Below are 15336 nucleotides of genomic sequence, written 5' to 3'. Positions count from 1 at the left end.
GTTAATATTCCCCATCATTAAAATCGACTGCAAATACTCGTCGAATGAGGCTGGTTTGTAATGAGATTTCGCGTAATTCACCTTTGAAAATGTCATTTCACGCAGATGGGCAGTGCCAAATATTGAAATTAATTCACATAAATGCACCAATGACAATATGAAAATGAATGGGCATTGCTACGTGACGTTAATACCACTCTATGGATACCGATGGTCTCAAACAGCAGTTTTATAATTCTATAATGAAATTCATTTAAAAATTATGTTTGCCCATCGAGTCGTGCAATAATCGACGATCATTGATCCAAATAAAAATGTGCCCAACTTTGATTCACGATTGCAGTATAAAGTGTCTTGCATTAATATTTATTACGCTGTACGAACTACGGGAACCGAGAACTATGAAGTATTAGCAAATATTTGAATACGGCGTTAAATGTACGTTTACACCGAGTCAACGACAAACTAATAAATGTAATACGACGATAAGATACAATCTTTCATTACACACAAACACAAACACACACGTTTGTATGAAATTTTTAAATACCACAGACCTTCAATCATTCGAACACTAACATTACATTATCCAACTGAACAATCTTTGGTCCAACCAAACCAAATCGATTACTTATAATTAATTCATATTTATTCGTAATTAAAAATAGCAAATCACACGTATGAGGAATGATAGAAAGACACTGATACGATCGATTACACCGTTCGATAACTATTCATAATTAAAAATAGCATCTCGTACACACCAGGAGCTATAAAGAGACACCAATACGAGCTACACACTAAGGATCTCCTTCGAAGTAACCTTTGCTGATAATATGCACCTGCTTCGACGATCCTGCTACATCCGAAAACATCTCCGGAAGTCTCCTATCGAGAGGTTGTTTAATTCCTCCGAGGCATTTGCTGTAATTGTATCAACGTCGTCGAATCTACTCCCTTTTAACTTCGTGCTGTTTCTAGAAGGAATAGAAAAATGTCACGGAGGTCGTTAATCCTAATCCTGAAGCAGTGTTCGAGCGTCAAAGAAGAAGCATGAAACATTTCTGACAGTCGATGTGAAAGAAAGAAGTTATGTACCGTCACGTTGGAAATGTTCAGAATTGGAGTTATTCGTTTTGCAGCACGAATCGGTCGAAGTGATGTTCCTCGGGCAACTTAATCGTATTCCGCATTAAAAGCAAAAAATCACTGAGTAAAGAGTTGACGGGAACCAGGAAGAGCGTCTACGAATCAGAATACTACATTACGAAATTTCATAAATTCTCTTTATGATGGCTCTTAGACGCTTCGCGCTTCGTCAGGACTTGTGTTTTTCGCTTGAAATAGTTATGACTCGAGTGAACATAAATTCGCACGACTGCCTATCCACTCCGCGTCTGGCACGATCGGTAAGTAATACTCGAAGTACCAACAAACTAATCTTCAAATATCATTGCATAAATTGAAATAATTCTGTACGTGTGATTAATTGAAAAACCATATAGCAGGTTGTTCGATAACTTTCGTCGTTCGATGAAACTTATTGAACGATGTAGTACCAGGTTGCTCGATAAGTATTATCGAACGACAAAACTTATCGAACAACCTATTAAATATCGCAAATATAAATTGATCTTGTTGCGTGTCGATTCGTGAACAAAATTGAATAACCAATACCGATAATAGTAGGAAAAGGGAAGGTTACTATGAAATACGAAGAGAATAGTTTACGTAAAACGTCAACAGGAATTGGAGATATCAAGATTGAAAGTGGAAAGCACGTCCAAGCGATGTTTAGAATGGTTCAAACGAATCTGTTGAATAATAGAGAATGGTAGACAGTTACTGTAAGGGAGCAAGTGTCTCCGATTATAACAAAAGTGAAGGGGCGAAGCTTGGCTCATTTGTTATTAACCAGCGTAGTGGAGCGTCGAAGTGCAGAAAGACTTGGAACACGACTTCACACTTTGACTCGCAACCCTTGGTAAATTTAGTTAATTATCAGTCAAACTTGTACGAAGAACTTCGTCTCCTCTGGCCTTCCATATGACCAATGCTTCTTCATCTTCCAAAAAAAGAATTCCTTCACAATTATAGTCGCTCGTGTTTCGTTTTAGCAACAACTGCAACACATGCGAATCAATTTTAGACTTTTATTACGAAATTTTTCGCACTGTTTTCATCACGATCTCTATATTATTCACATTTATCTATTTTATTCGAGCCTTTGGTACTTTCGGTGTAAAATTTACGTAAATATATTTATCTGCATAAATAATTCTGATTAAAAAATAATGTTTTCAATCTTACACTTATATCTCTATTGTCGAACAATGTAAATTACAGACAATTGTATCTCACAATTCGAAAATCTCCATTTCAATAATTCGATGTAACTTTCTTCTTATTGTTGCACCCTTGGAATATTTTAAACAGCCATAATTACCGTTTGGGTATATCTAGGTGTAAGTAATTGCCACTTACCAGAACGTAAAACGTCGTTTTAAAAACCATTTTATGGCCCCATTAAACTTTTCAGCTGTATACTTTATCATCGAGGGGAAGTCGCGGTCGAGAGGAACATCGGGTGCATCGTTAACGCGGTTCTCGAGATGCGCACGGTTCGAGGATTAAACCGGACCGGTTGTCACGGATCACCCTGTACAAGTGTCGCGGAACGAGTTCGCTGCGACGTGAACGTACGAAGGAATGAAGCTTCTCGCGACTTTCATCGATATCGACCGCGACCGTCTTGATTCGTCGAATAATTTCATTCCCTTTCGACGAACCCTTACCGTACAACAAATACATACCGTGGCAGTTGGTGGCCGGGAACTCGTCTCGAGGAACGCGGGGGCGGGAGTAGAGTCGGGCGATCGATCGTCGAAACGATCGACCGTGTCCCGTATAATTCCACGAAGCGGAGTTTTGCGGTTGATTTACAATCGGTCGGGCGCAGCTTCCCTGATAATCAAACGGGAGGTTCCGATTGGATTTGTACGATGCGCGCACGCCTCTGTCCCTATATCCGACAGTGCAGCGCGTGCATGCACCGGTTACGCCGAATCGAGGATACCAAGGAAAATCAATTAGCCGGGCAAACTGTTTCGACTGCGGCTGTTTGCCCGCGCGGGAGTCGGCAATGTATTTCGTCTCGAAGCTGGGATACGTGTCTCTGTACGGTGCGCGTGCTGCGTGTGCACACACCACCCTTCCTATTTACAACCGATGCATTGCCGCGGTACGCGAACGTTACCCCCGCCCACTCGACCCCCACCACCTACCGCCGACCTACCCGCGTTCAGCGACGACCGGGTCCCTTGTAATACCGACGTTCCCATGAATGTGCCTGATTACATATGTACGCGAATACGTGCGTGAATACGCAAAACGAGAATTGGAAATTGTTCGAGAAATTGAAACGCCCGTAATAACGTGGGAAAAACCGAAAACGCGAAGTCATTTCGACCGTAAACCTACCCTCATCGTGCCGTGGTAACGTAACCGGAGTTGTTTTCCATCCGGTTAGAAAAATATCGTATCGAGAGAAGACTCGACGAATTTTATACGCGATGCGCAGGGGAAATAGTTTCGCTGCGATAGAAACATTTCTCTGTTTATGAAATATTCAAACGGTGTACGGGGGAAGCTTGATTACCGGTAACGCGAGGTTCGCGTAGAAGGGGATCATCGGTTTGGTTGTAATCGTTGCTTTCCTTGTTACATTCGCTCGAACGAATTAAACATTAGGGTATCGGTCCGCGATTATACGTTGAATTTTTTGACCGTTCAGGACGATTCGACGACGACCGTTCTTTCTGGTAAGATTGGATTAACGTTACGATGTAATTTGGTAATGATAAAAAGAATGGACTGTAACTTAGGGAGGTATTGTACCAATGTTTCGTTTGATCGTTGGTCTTGAAGAGGGAAAGTTTGGTAAATGTTTTTAAAAAAAGATGATAGTTGTAATTAAATTTCTAACGATTCCGATTCTATTAACTTGAAAAAGAGGAATAAATATGATAGTCTCGTATTCTTGATCGATGGTCCGCGTCGATGAAAGTAATGTAGAAAAGTCGTAAATTAAATTGCACACGAAGAAGGTTGTAACATTAGGGGACAGGGAAGAAAGGAATAATTTAACGAGTAAAGGTAGCTTTTTCTTTTTTTTTTTTTTGCGCGCGCGATAGCCAATATCGACTATTGTATTCAGCAACTGAAATAATGGTTCGAAATTTTATACCGCTTTATTAGCTCTACTATGGTAGATCGCTTTCACAGCCTATTATATATAAAATAATACCAGATAGCAATTTGGTATTGATTTCGTAAATTTCACTCGAAAAAAATGACTCGTTTGAATAATGAAAAACTTCCGAACTCCTGAATAGCTTACCGATAATAAAATCGGTCGAACAAATGATGCTGCAATTGTCTTGTGCTGGTGTAAACAATTGAAGTATACTTATTTTACAATTTGATTTTAAAACAGAATGTTATCTCGATATTGCCACTTATTAGATAACGATGTTGTATAACACTATATTATATAGTATATTCATCTAAGTTATTTCATCCAACTATAAGTTCAACGTTGCACACTTTGAACTTTAGGAAACTATTTTTAAAAATTCCTCCTAACTTACAAGTAGTGTGTAATTTAATGCAATATTCTTTCCTGAGAATTGACGACAGCTATTCAATTAATGACTCAAGTGTTTGTTTAACTCTACGAATCGACAACATCTTCCATAAACACGTATAAAAAATCAATCAAAGATTTGTAAACAGTAAAAAATTTGTTACTTTACTCTCCTAGTGCTTCCACAGTACGAGAAAGTGTTTAGAAACATTCTGTCTCTGATTTCTTCTAAGTCGATTTATTCTTAAAATAAGTTTTTCGTTGAGTCGAGAAAGTTCACGTGGTCACAGTTTCGGTCGACACGAATAGTTTCAGTATTGATAATCCTGAAATATGGAGATCGCCGTTGTCGGTAAAATTGCAAGGAAAACCTGTCAGTATTGCAATATGCAATGACCCGGCATCAAAGCTTTATAGTACAAACAGTGCAATTCAACCGTATTGAATAAAATGGTACAAAGTTACGAGCATTGTCCCGTAGATTTTACAAAACCGACCAATCCGAGGAGTTGCTCAATTTATTTTAATTCACTTCGAGGAACTTGGTTCAATCGTAGGTATCTTATCTGCGAATTGATACAGAAAATTTCAACTCGATGTCCACACAGGTTTAATCGATGCACAACAATGGCAAATTTGCAAATAAGTGTATGCACACGTCTTCGCTGTTACCCAAGCTTTGTATTTACAGTCGATGCACTGTGTACATACAGCTTGCTGCAAAGTACACACAATGTGTCTCACATATACGTACCACGTGTATACAGGCGTTGATTGCTGACGTATGTACACGCGAAAGCCGGAGACGCATACATGCCAATGTATATGTATATATATGTATGTATGTGTATATATATATATACATATGTATATATACGCCTATGTACTCTGTGTGGGCATACAGAGGTACATTGATACGTCGTTGAAAATTGACGAAACAATATTTTTGTCGCTGTGATTGCAAATGCATATGGATCCATCGTTCTGGTATGTACAATGTTTTGAATAATTAGCAAGTCGCAATTTCGGGTTTCACTCGTGGATGTATAAAACAATGTTTCGAATATAAGCTATGAAATAACGAACCAGATGCGTATCCGATAGCACAATATAAATCATCGTCCTTCAACCTCAACCGTTTCTGCCCGTATTACATATTAAACGAATACATCAGTTTTTTATATTTTAAATCCAATCAATTCCCTTAAGGGAACATGTTGTGCCATTTTACTCACTTTTTATACTTCTCGGTCCTTTTGGTTCGGACGTATTCATCTTTTTTAACAATAGTGTACCGTACGTGCCACGTCCTATTTGAAGTACTCGTGGAAATTAAATTCGAAACGACGCGTTATTGATACCAATATTTTATAATGCAAGACGTGGGAGCTGAATAATGAAATTCGAATTATCATTCGAAAGAAACGTACAGAAAGGGACACCGTGTGTACGGAAAATTTGTTTATTCTGGCCAGTGAATAATATACTTTTAATTACTAAAATAATCGAGATATTAACAAATCTCGTTTACGTAGATTCGATGTTAACGTTGCACGATCAAAAATGGCGAAAATGGAATTTCGATTGAAATTATGTACACACGAATCTTCATTCGTGAAACTGAAGCTTTTAAAATTTATATAAAATTACGCAGAACGCGTAATTTTATATAAATTTCGTTATGTGACGACTTAAGACTTAACTATGTAAAGCAAGTGCATAAAAGAGGTATCGAGATGAAACCGTCCAAAGAAGTTAACAAATCTGACATGTTGATGAAAATGAGAATACGATCTATTCGTTTTAATTGCGACTGGTACAATGACACGATCATTGTCATTGGTATCAATCGAACTCAGAATTGGCCGACGCTTTAATGAGAACGTTATTAAATTACCTAGGTCTGCGCGAATCCTAAAATGACTCATTTCATTTGCGATGCCGGCGCGGCGTCGCGACGCCGGAATGGCCCGGTTCTGTCAATCTTAGTAGTACACTTTAAATATACATATCACGCTATTGCTGAGAATAAAATATGTAGACTAGATGAATATTAAGTTCTGTTGACAGATAAACTGCGTTGATATGCACATATTTCTGTCTGATAGTAAATATTTCGTGTTTGCGATTAGTCCATCATCAAATAAACAAACGTAAATAGACGAGTGCTTAGCTATTCTCGAATTTCACTCGTTACGATTTGCAATCTTGTGTTCTTCACGAGTTTTATACACACGGTGTTTACCATTTATCTCCGTACCAGAATTTTATAGAAATTCGTTAAAGCAGTAAATATTTTGGTACTAAATATTATACGTAAAACTTATCAATTCCACTTTTCGGTCTGGACCGCCCAATTCGAGAAATATAAATTATAACACGTTATGCATTGTGCTACTAGACGGTTCTAATTAACGTAGAACAGTATTAAATAAAATTGTAATTGTAAACTTAAATTCTTACTCTTCTGTATGTAGTGTACTTGTACACGTCTTTATAAATTGATCAATAAGTAATACAGGAGTAGAGTAACAACGAATATTTCATTTTATTTTAACGATAAGTAAAGTTAAAATCTGTAAAAATAGTAAAATAATCTTCCCCTCTTCCTTGATTTTGATAAAACTTTATAGGTTAGTAGAACGACCGAAAATAAGGGATACGTATTTCTTCTAGCGGCGGTAACTCAAGTTTAAGGGGTGAAACTACCCTCGAAAGTTTCACTCCCTAATGGTGTCTTGAGAACTATCGGAGGTACAAGGAAGTTTTCTCAACAAATACCTCATGGTTTTTGACGGAACATAACAATACAAAGAGTTAAAAAATCGCTTTTACAACCTGCATTCTCAGAATCGTTCGAAAGTCAATGTGCAGCATATTATTTTTATTTTGCATTCATAACCAACACTAATATACAATAATTGTAGAAATCTCGTTTAAACGAGTGATAAGTTTACAGATATTTGATTCTCTTATTGATTATTTTTATTCACGTGTACACCGTGTTATTTTTCATCAATCAACTCGAGGTATCATCATTAAAAAAAAAAGAAAACATAAGTGTACTTTATTTTTAGCCACTCTACAAATCTACAAATTTTAATCAATATCGAGAGGAAAAAGGGGATTGGTCACACTTCGCAAACACACACTTCCCTGTTAGTGACTAGTGACAAGTGTTGACAGCAGTTAGTTAGGATCGACTTGGATTGACACATGATTGACACGTTAGTGTGTTCTATTTTTCGAATGATATATTACCAGTACCCAGCATCCGACAGAGACCGATAGGCCCATGATTTTAGTTGCACACATGTTTCAATGCACCGATTATTATCTATAAAAAGAAATGTCCGAAGTATATACCTCGAATCGAAAACTTTCTTTACGGTTGTTTAAAAACATTACCAAAGGCAAAACACTACATTATTTTGGATTTCACTTCACTAGAAAGAATTGTACATGTAAAATTTCAATCAGGTATATTTTAGCAACGAAATTTATTATAAAATATAACAAGTACAAACGAACAAGTACACGATAGTTTGTTTGTATGTAAATGTTGCTAATGGTGTCTAGTGCATTCCAGACTGTCTGATTGTTTGTTTGCGACTCTCTGTCTGTGTGCCACTCCGACTGTCTCGTGACTTACTCTGTTGTCTCGTTAACATTCAAATTTTCGCGAGACCGGGATAAAGAAACTCGAGACGAAGTCGCGACACTTGAATTTTGTTTACTCAGATGGTTTCTATTTTTTAAATTGACCGCGATGATATCTCAGGAACGAATTCATCGATCGATTCCAATCAGAACTAAGTCAATATATGCAATTGTTCTTCTCAAGTTTCTCAAGAATCGAAAAAATTGTACGAAGAAATCAACATATATTATATACAAGTCTGTCGGACTGTCAAATTATATTTTTGACGTGTCATTCGAGTAAGATAAATAGCGAGACTTATATTAAGTCTTGAGTTTTTTGTGTCTCAGATAAATAGAGCGATCTAACTGTAGTAACCACGAAACTAAATTTTTTCATACACTGCAAATAATAACTGTGTGATACTAATAAATTTACAAATACACGAGATAATTACGCAAAATTTGTTTTATGCTTTCTTAAAAGATAATTGAACACGAGGACAAAATACAACCATATTTTTGGTTTAGCGCAGAACCTATATAGTTAAATAATTTATTACTATTGTCTTTCTAAAGTGACTCCTGATAAATTTCTCTCAGTACCTAGAACGATGCCCGTTTCATAATCAGAACTGATACGTCATTTTTTTAAAACAACTATCTTCGTTAATCGATCAGATTTAAGCAAGCAAAAAATGATAGAATTCGATTAAAAATACATCAACAGTAAATTCGACATCGTGTACGTACTAAATTTATTAGAATTAAGTTCGTTACGTCAAATTTGAGTAGAATTATTTTGACGATAGTCGAGATATTATTTAACAACGATTAGTTACCACAAATTAGTCGATGTAATTCGGAGGATAACCGTATCAAATCTATACAATAATGACTGTTACCACCTGATTGCTATTATTTTGCAACTGAAATATTACTAACGCAATATGTCAATTAATTAGTTATTAGATATAATAGGTCCAACAATATAGAAAAAAATGTTGAGTTTTTATGTTCGATCGTATTATTAAAGTATTGTTGAAATATTCGTTCAAAGTTTATCAAAAGAACGATAGAAAATACGGTTTTTCTATGACACATATTTCTCTTGTGATCTAAGTTCGTCTTCATTATGCGATGTGAAGGTGAAAAGTCTACAATAAAAGTACGCGAGATTGTTCCACGAGTGATTAATATTAATGACAACTAGTCTAGACAGACTATCGAGGTTAAAGCGTGACGTTGGAAAATTTTACCAGCTTTCCATTTTCGATTCGACTTTTAAGCAGCGGACACCTATTGCTCAGAGTTCAACGACATTTAGCATGTTTAATGAAACGAGAACGAACACAATTAGACACAGAATTGATTCGTGCAGGTGTTCCGTAACCAAACTGTCTTAATAAACACGAATTCACAGACTGATCCTTTTCGAAGTATTTGGTTCTCCGGTCTGCAAACTGATATTTTTTTTTTATAATATTTTATATACAATTTTACAACAGTTATGCTTGTCCACAATCGACACATAATTTCAGGATAATTCGTATTAATTTTGTTTACGTTTCCAATTATTTTGGAACTAAATTTTAAACATAGTAGCCATAATGTTATCCTGAAATAATATTGAGTGCATAGTTCTTATCGTTCCTATTATTTACACTGATTCCTTTTGATTCGTACATCCTTCATCCATACACGATAATTTAACACAATATCAAGTCGTAAAAATTAAAGTTATTATATAATATATTAATAATTAGACAAATTAATTCGTTTATTTCGATTGAAAAATTAATTAAGTCTACTACTTCCAATTGTAGAAAACTTACGTATAATATGAGAATTGCAAAAGTCTGTTTAAATATTAATATAGAAATTACTGAATTCGTATTCCGAAAGCTGCTGAAATAAAACATTCGATTAAGTAGAACTTTACAATTAAAGCACAATAATTAACAAAGAACAGCACAAAAACTATTATACGTTTCTTGAAAATAAAAATACTCCCAAACACAATGTACTTAAGGATCAATGTATTGAATATATCTAGTATATATCAATACCATTATCTGTAGAAATTATATTATGGTTTTTTATAACTCATGGAAGGATTAAGCAGTCAATGTTACTAAAACGAACAAAAATAATTGAAAGAAAGTAAACTAATAAACTGATACATACATAAAAGTATCACAAAAGATGAAACACATAAAAACTGATCAATTTTGTTTTACAGAGTCGTATATTGGAAGATGCTTCCATTATGTGCAACTCCTGGTCACCGAGGCATAACGTGAGTACAAAACAATATTACTATTTTTTTTTTCAATCGTGCCCCTATAATGTTCATAATCGCATTCAGTGCACATCAATAGTGTGACTAAATTACTTCCAAACAATGAATTGAATTAAGCGTTGAATAATCAGTTACAATGAAAACGACAATTGTTTTTCATATATAGAAGCAAAATTATTGTGACTGTTGTAATCCGTTGACTCCAGCTTTGACACTTTTGACAATCAATCAGGGTGTATTTTCCTTTGCGATGCTAATGATTTTGCAAAAATAAACCCAGTGTACGTAACAAATATGCGTTAACGAGTGTAAGAGTAAAATAACGAATACTTGAAAAAACAGTGCAAACGATAAAGAGGAGGAAAATATACGAACAACAAGAAGAAGGAGAATATCTCTGAACTCAGTTGCTTTATGCGAAATGTTTCATAATATTTATGCTTTATGAAGCCACGTAGTAGTTACGGTGGCTTGCCTGACATAAACTCGCTAACTCGTGGTTACGATTATGGCCAGTAGTAAATTGATTATTTAGATATACGATGAGGTGACGCGAGATAGTTTGAGTGTCGTGAAAAGAGATGCGCGTCACTTATGGTTTCCACAAAAGCGGAAAACAGTTGCAATAACCAGTAACACCCATACCTCGTTCGAGAATTCATCGATACTTACTGGACTTGAGCCTTTCATCGATAATCACAAGATAATTTCACTCTTTACCATGGTTTGCATTTAAGTTGTTGCATTCTTAAGGATTTAGCAACATTTACTCTCATTTTGTAACATTTCGTCAAATACTCGTACGTTGTTAATCTAATAAACTGAACATCAAAATTGGTTATCATCATTGGAACTGTCAATTTTCATAATTAGAAAGATCGTTTGTTTCAGTTATCAACAACACCGAAGGATTAATAAATGTTCACTCGTAGACGAACATCGCTGCAAAAATTTAATAATGTTTTTTGTACACGTGTTTTATTTATATTATTTTGTTCAATTGGTTTTTTTTGTAAACATTTTTCGAATATTTATCCTACGTATGTAAGAGTAATATGTACATTCTGTTTGTAGTACATCACTTTATTGTATACAATGGTATAATTTTTTTATCGTTAATGTTATGAAAAAAATGTTCGAGACAAAAGTTGCACAATGACATAGAACGGAGTGAGACGAAGTTAAATTTTCGAAAAATTATTCTAAAAATACTCGACATAATTTCCTTCTGCGTAGGACTAGAGATTTTTTTTTTAGCAATTCAAGAACTTTAACATGTCCTTTTAAAACGTACCGCAAGATTACAATTAATTTTCATACGGTTAATTTTAAAGTGTCGCCGTTTTTGAAAACAGTTCTGCGAAGTGGACAAACGGAACTACGTTTACCCAGCTATTAAAAATGGATATTTCTTTGAAACAATTGCACAAAAAATGGTGAAACAATTTTTTTTTTACCAAAATAATTTTTATCCGGTAGTTCTTTGCCTAGAGAGTAAGCTCCCGAAAGCTTACTCCCATCCGATTCAACAGTTACAATTTATTGAACAAAAGTTAGTAACTATTTTTCAACCTACTATAAAATTAACAATTTTAGAATTTTTAAAAATCCTTCGAGACACTTTTAAATATTGCCGAAGGCAACGATATATCTAAAATTCGATAAAATCCGAAATATTACTCAAAAAAATATTTTATTTGACATAGAACAACCGAGAACGTGTGTCAGTTACAAATAGTCAATATCGATTGCCCGGAATTTCTTATTTATAAAACTTGTAACTTTGTTTCGACTTATTCGTAGAGCAACTTTTCCGTTAAAAAACACACGTACACGCACTGTTTCATCGTTACATAAATTCCAAAATATCCCGTATCGTTTAAAGGTTTAGCAAACAGGTAGTCGGTCTCCTCTATTCTTTTGTATCGCTTCTTTCTTTTTCATAGTTCTGGAGTTCGTCCGTTTAAGTATGCAGATGGCTACTAACACGCACGCTTCAAGCGTGTCAGGTGTACATGGTACCCCGATCTGATGCGGATCGCAGTATTTCATATCGCAATCTCCGCACATTTATCAAATGATAATTTACAATACGACCGCGTTTCGCAGTTTGCGTCATTAATATACCAGTAATTGTATTATCCAATGAACGGCATCAATTATTAGCATACAATATCGGATGAAGCCGCGGCGACAAGTGACGCGTCACAGCAGACACCGCGAGCGAGCTTCCTGTAAGAAAATATCGAGCGCGATGTAATTTTGGATCGTTTCTAAATCGATGGCGGCGATAGTGGGGCTCAGTCGCGTCTGTGTCACAAGTGAAACTGAATTTGATCATGGGGAAACGGTACCACGAAGATATACTCGTATACTCGTTACTCTAGACAGCAGGTACTCCGCCATGCAAGTGATAATTCGACCAGTCTGCTCGTTTTCGTGTCAGACGTCAGATTTTCTGGAAGAATTTATTTATTCATGCGTCAGACTACTTCGTGATGTAGGTTATCCGACGGAAATAACATAATTGTCCCAATTTGCGACATCCGTTGGTCGTCGGTCCGAGGAATCTCTGCATTTAGACTCGAGTAACCGTCCTTTAATCGCGATATCGTCTCATAAGTAAATAATATTTCGGTTTCGGGTCCGCGCGACACAATTGACCATTTCTAATTGTCTCCGCGCGACGTTACACGATTTTTAGTTACGCGCTACAACGATGTAAACAAAGTAATCACCGACACGAAGAAGACCTTTTCATCGATACTCTCTTCGTGACATCCACTGACACACCTACAATGGGGATATTTCACTTGCTGTGTAATTCCGTGTAATTTTATTGATAAAAATTTATTAATGTGAATAACAAATCAGATTTTATTCGATAAATTAGACGAATTTATGTTCGTTAATAAAAAAGAAATTAAAAGTTTTCTTAAGAGTCAAAACGTGATCGGAGAATCTTAAAACGAGTTTTTCCATTAAAAAAATTGTTTTCGGTGAAATGTTCATTGCCATAGGCAACCATGGTCCACGTCGAGCCTTAATATTTTACACGGAGGGGTATTGGGAAGGATTTGTTTAACAATGGACCACTGTGAGAAACGATTGAGAAATATCGATGTAACGAATATACATCTTTGTTAACGATGAATATCTGATAGTCAACAGTTGCTAAAATTTTAAAATCATAAATAGTAGGTTGTTAATTTATAGCGAGTAAAGTGGGTAGATTTGAATATCCTGTGACCCTGTGTATGTACAATTCTCCTGTACTATTAGTAAGGACGTTTGCTAATAAAACATGTTGACTTCGAGTTTGACTGTGTTCATGATTTAACTGTAGCTATGTATGTACAAGTCAGCTGGCTACGGCAATAAACTAAAATTAGGTGCAGAAAGGCAACATTACTTGAAATACACAATATTTAAATATTTAGCCCATCAGTAGTCGTATAACCTTATGAAATAATTTACAAGTTTTTGTTTACACATACTTGGTATCACAAATCTTGGTAATAGTAACGCTTATAGATTTTACAACAAAAGTAATTTGTACAATAGAATAGTCGACTATACTCTTTGAATAAGAAACGACAAAATTGAAACATATTTTACTATTCACAGAAACTATTTGTGAAATGGAAACTCGTAATATTTAGAACATATAACTTTATAATGAAATATAGTAATACTCTATTATAAGAGTTACATTCTTCAACACACATGTAGTCTACAGAGTGTTTACCAAAAAATTCATCGTACAAATTTTGCAAACGTTTAATATTCTCCAAGAGTTACAAATTCGAAAGTTTCTGTCAAAAGTATTATAAGTGCACTTGCACATCGTTGAGTATAAATTTTAACAAAGTTGTATAAAATAATGACTTAAAAAAATATAAACAGCGTTAAGAACGAATGTTTAAAGATGCCTGGTTTAATTCAATTTTTATTCGTATTTACTTATAATGAACTTTTTTCTCTAAAAATTGGATATTGTTACAAACATGTTAATGCTTAAAGTAATCAAAACAAACCAATCAAGTTTCTTTTTCTTATTTCATTTTCTTCCATATTGAATTTTTTATCGACTTTATTCTAAATAGCCAGCTGGTTTTCGGTTGCTTAAACGTAATGGAAAACAGAATAGCGCGCATTATATAGTCATGAGTGTGTACGTTGTGTTCAAGTGCATTGAGTTGTGCCCCATTCACCGTAGCATTCAGGGTTTATGTGTTTCATTTATGCACTTTATTTCATTCTGACAAAGACGATTTACTTTTGTTTCGATACGAAGCGTTCTACATAATATATCAAAGTATAATAGATTGCATCATGATGTTTCGAGCAATAAAAGAAGCAGAATAAAAATTTGATAAAAACGTTAGCTTTCCTGTTGATTGTGAAAAATATGTAGACGATCGTCGAAAAGGAAAATATTTCTCGTATGAAAGAAAGAACAATTCAAATGAAAATTAAAAACACGTTTTTCTTCTCCTTACAATTCAACAATTGTAATTTATTACGCACTTGATAAGTATATTTCGCGTACTGTATTTGAAATTACTTCGAAGATATCTGTTACACGTACACTTGTTCAGAGTTTTCAAACTTAACAATCGTTTCGTAATTTTTCGTACTTGAAAGCGATAACAATTCACCGATTCGAGCATTATTTTCTAAATCGATTTCCTAATTAACAATTTGCATCGATTCCAACGTTCAAGCTTTTACCAAAAAAAAACAACAT

At 35.1% G+C, this 15336-nt stretch overlaps 1 protein-coding gene across 1 annotated transcript in view; it reads left to right on the top strand.

Annotated features, from left to right (window-relative positions):
* The window catches only part of Acj6 (abnormal chemosensory protein 6), a 72191-nt gene that overhangs the window by 38158 nt on the left and 18697 nt on the right, over positions 1–15336 (top strand). The window contains exon 2 of the mRNA XM_076306847.1: positions 10527–10583. Coding sequence (XP_076162962.1) covers positions 10527–10583 — 57 coding nt within the window. The remainder of the gene's footprint in view (positions 1–10526; positions 10584–15336) is intronic.

Source organism: Ptiloglossa arizonensis, chromosome 3 (genome assembly GCF_051014685.1).
Source record: "Ptiloglossa arizonensis isolate GNS036 chromosome 3, iyPtiAriz1_principal, whole genome shotgun sequence".
NCBI lineage: Eukaryota > Metazoa > Arthropoda > Insecta > Hymenoptera > Colletidae > Ptiloglossa > Ptiloglossa arizonensis.
Note: the sequence above shows the minus strand (reverse complement) of the source record. Positions and strands in the feature narration are given on the sequence as shown.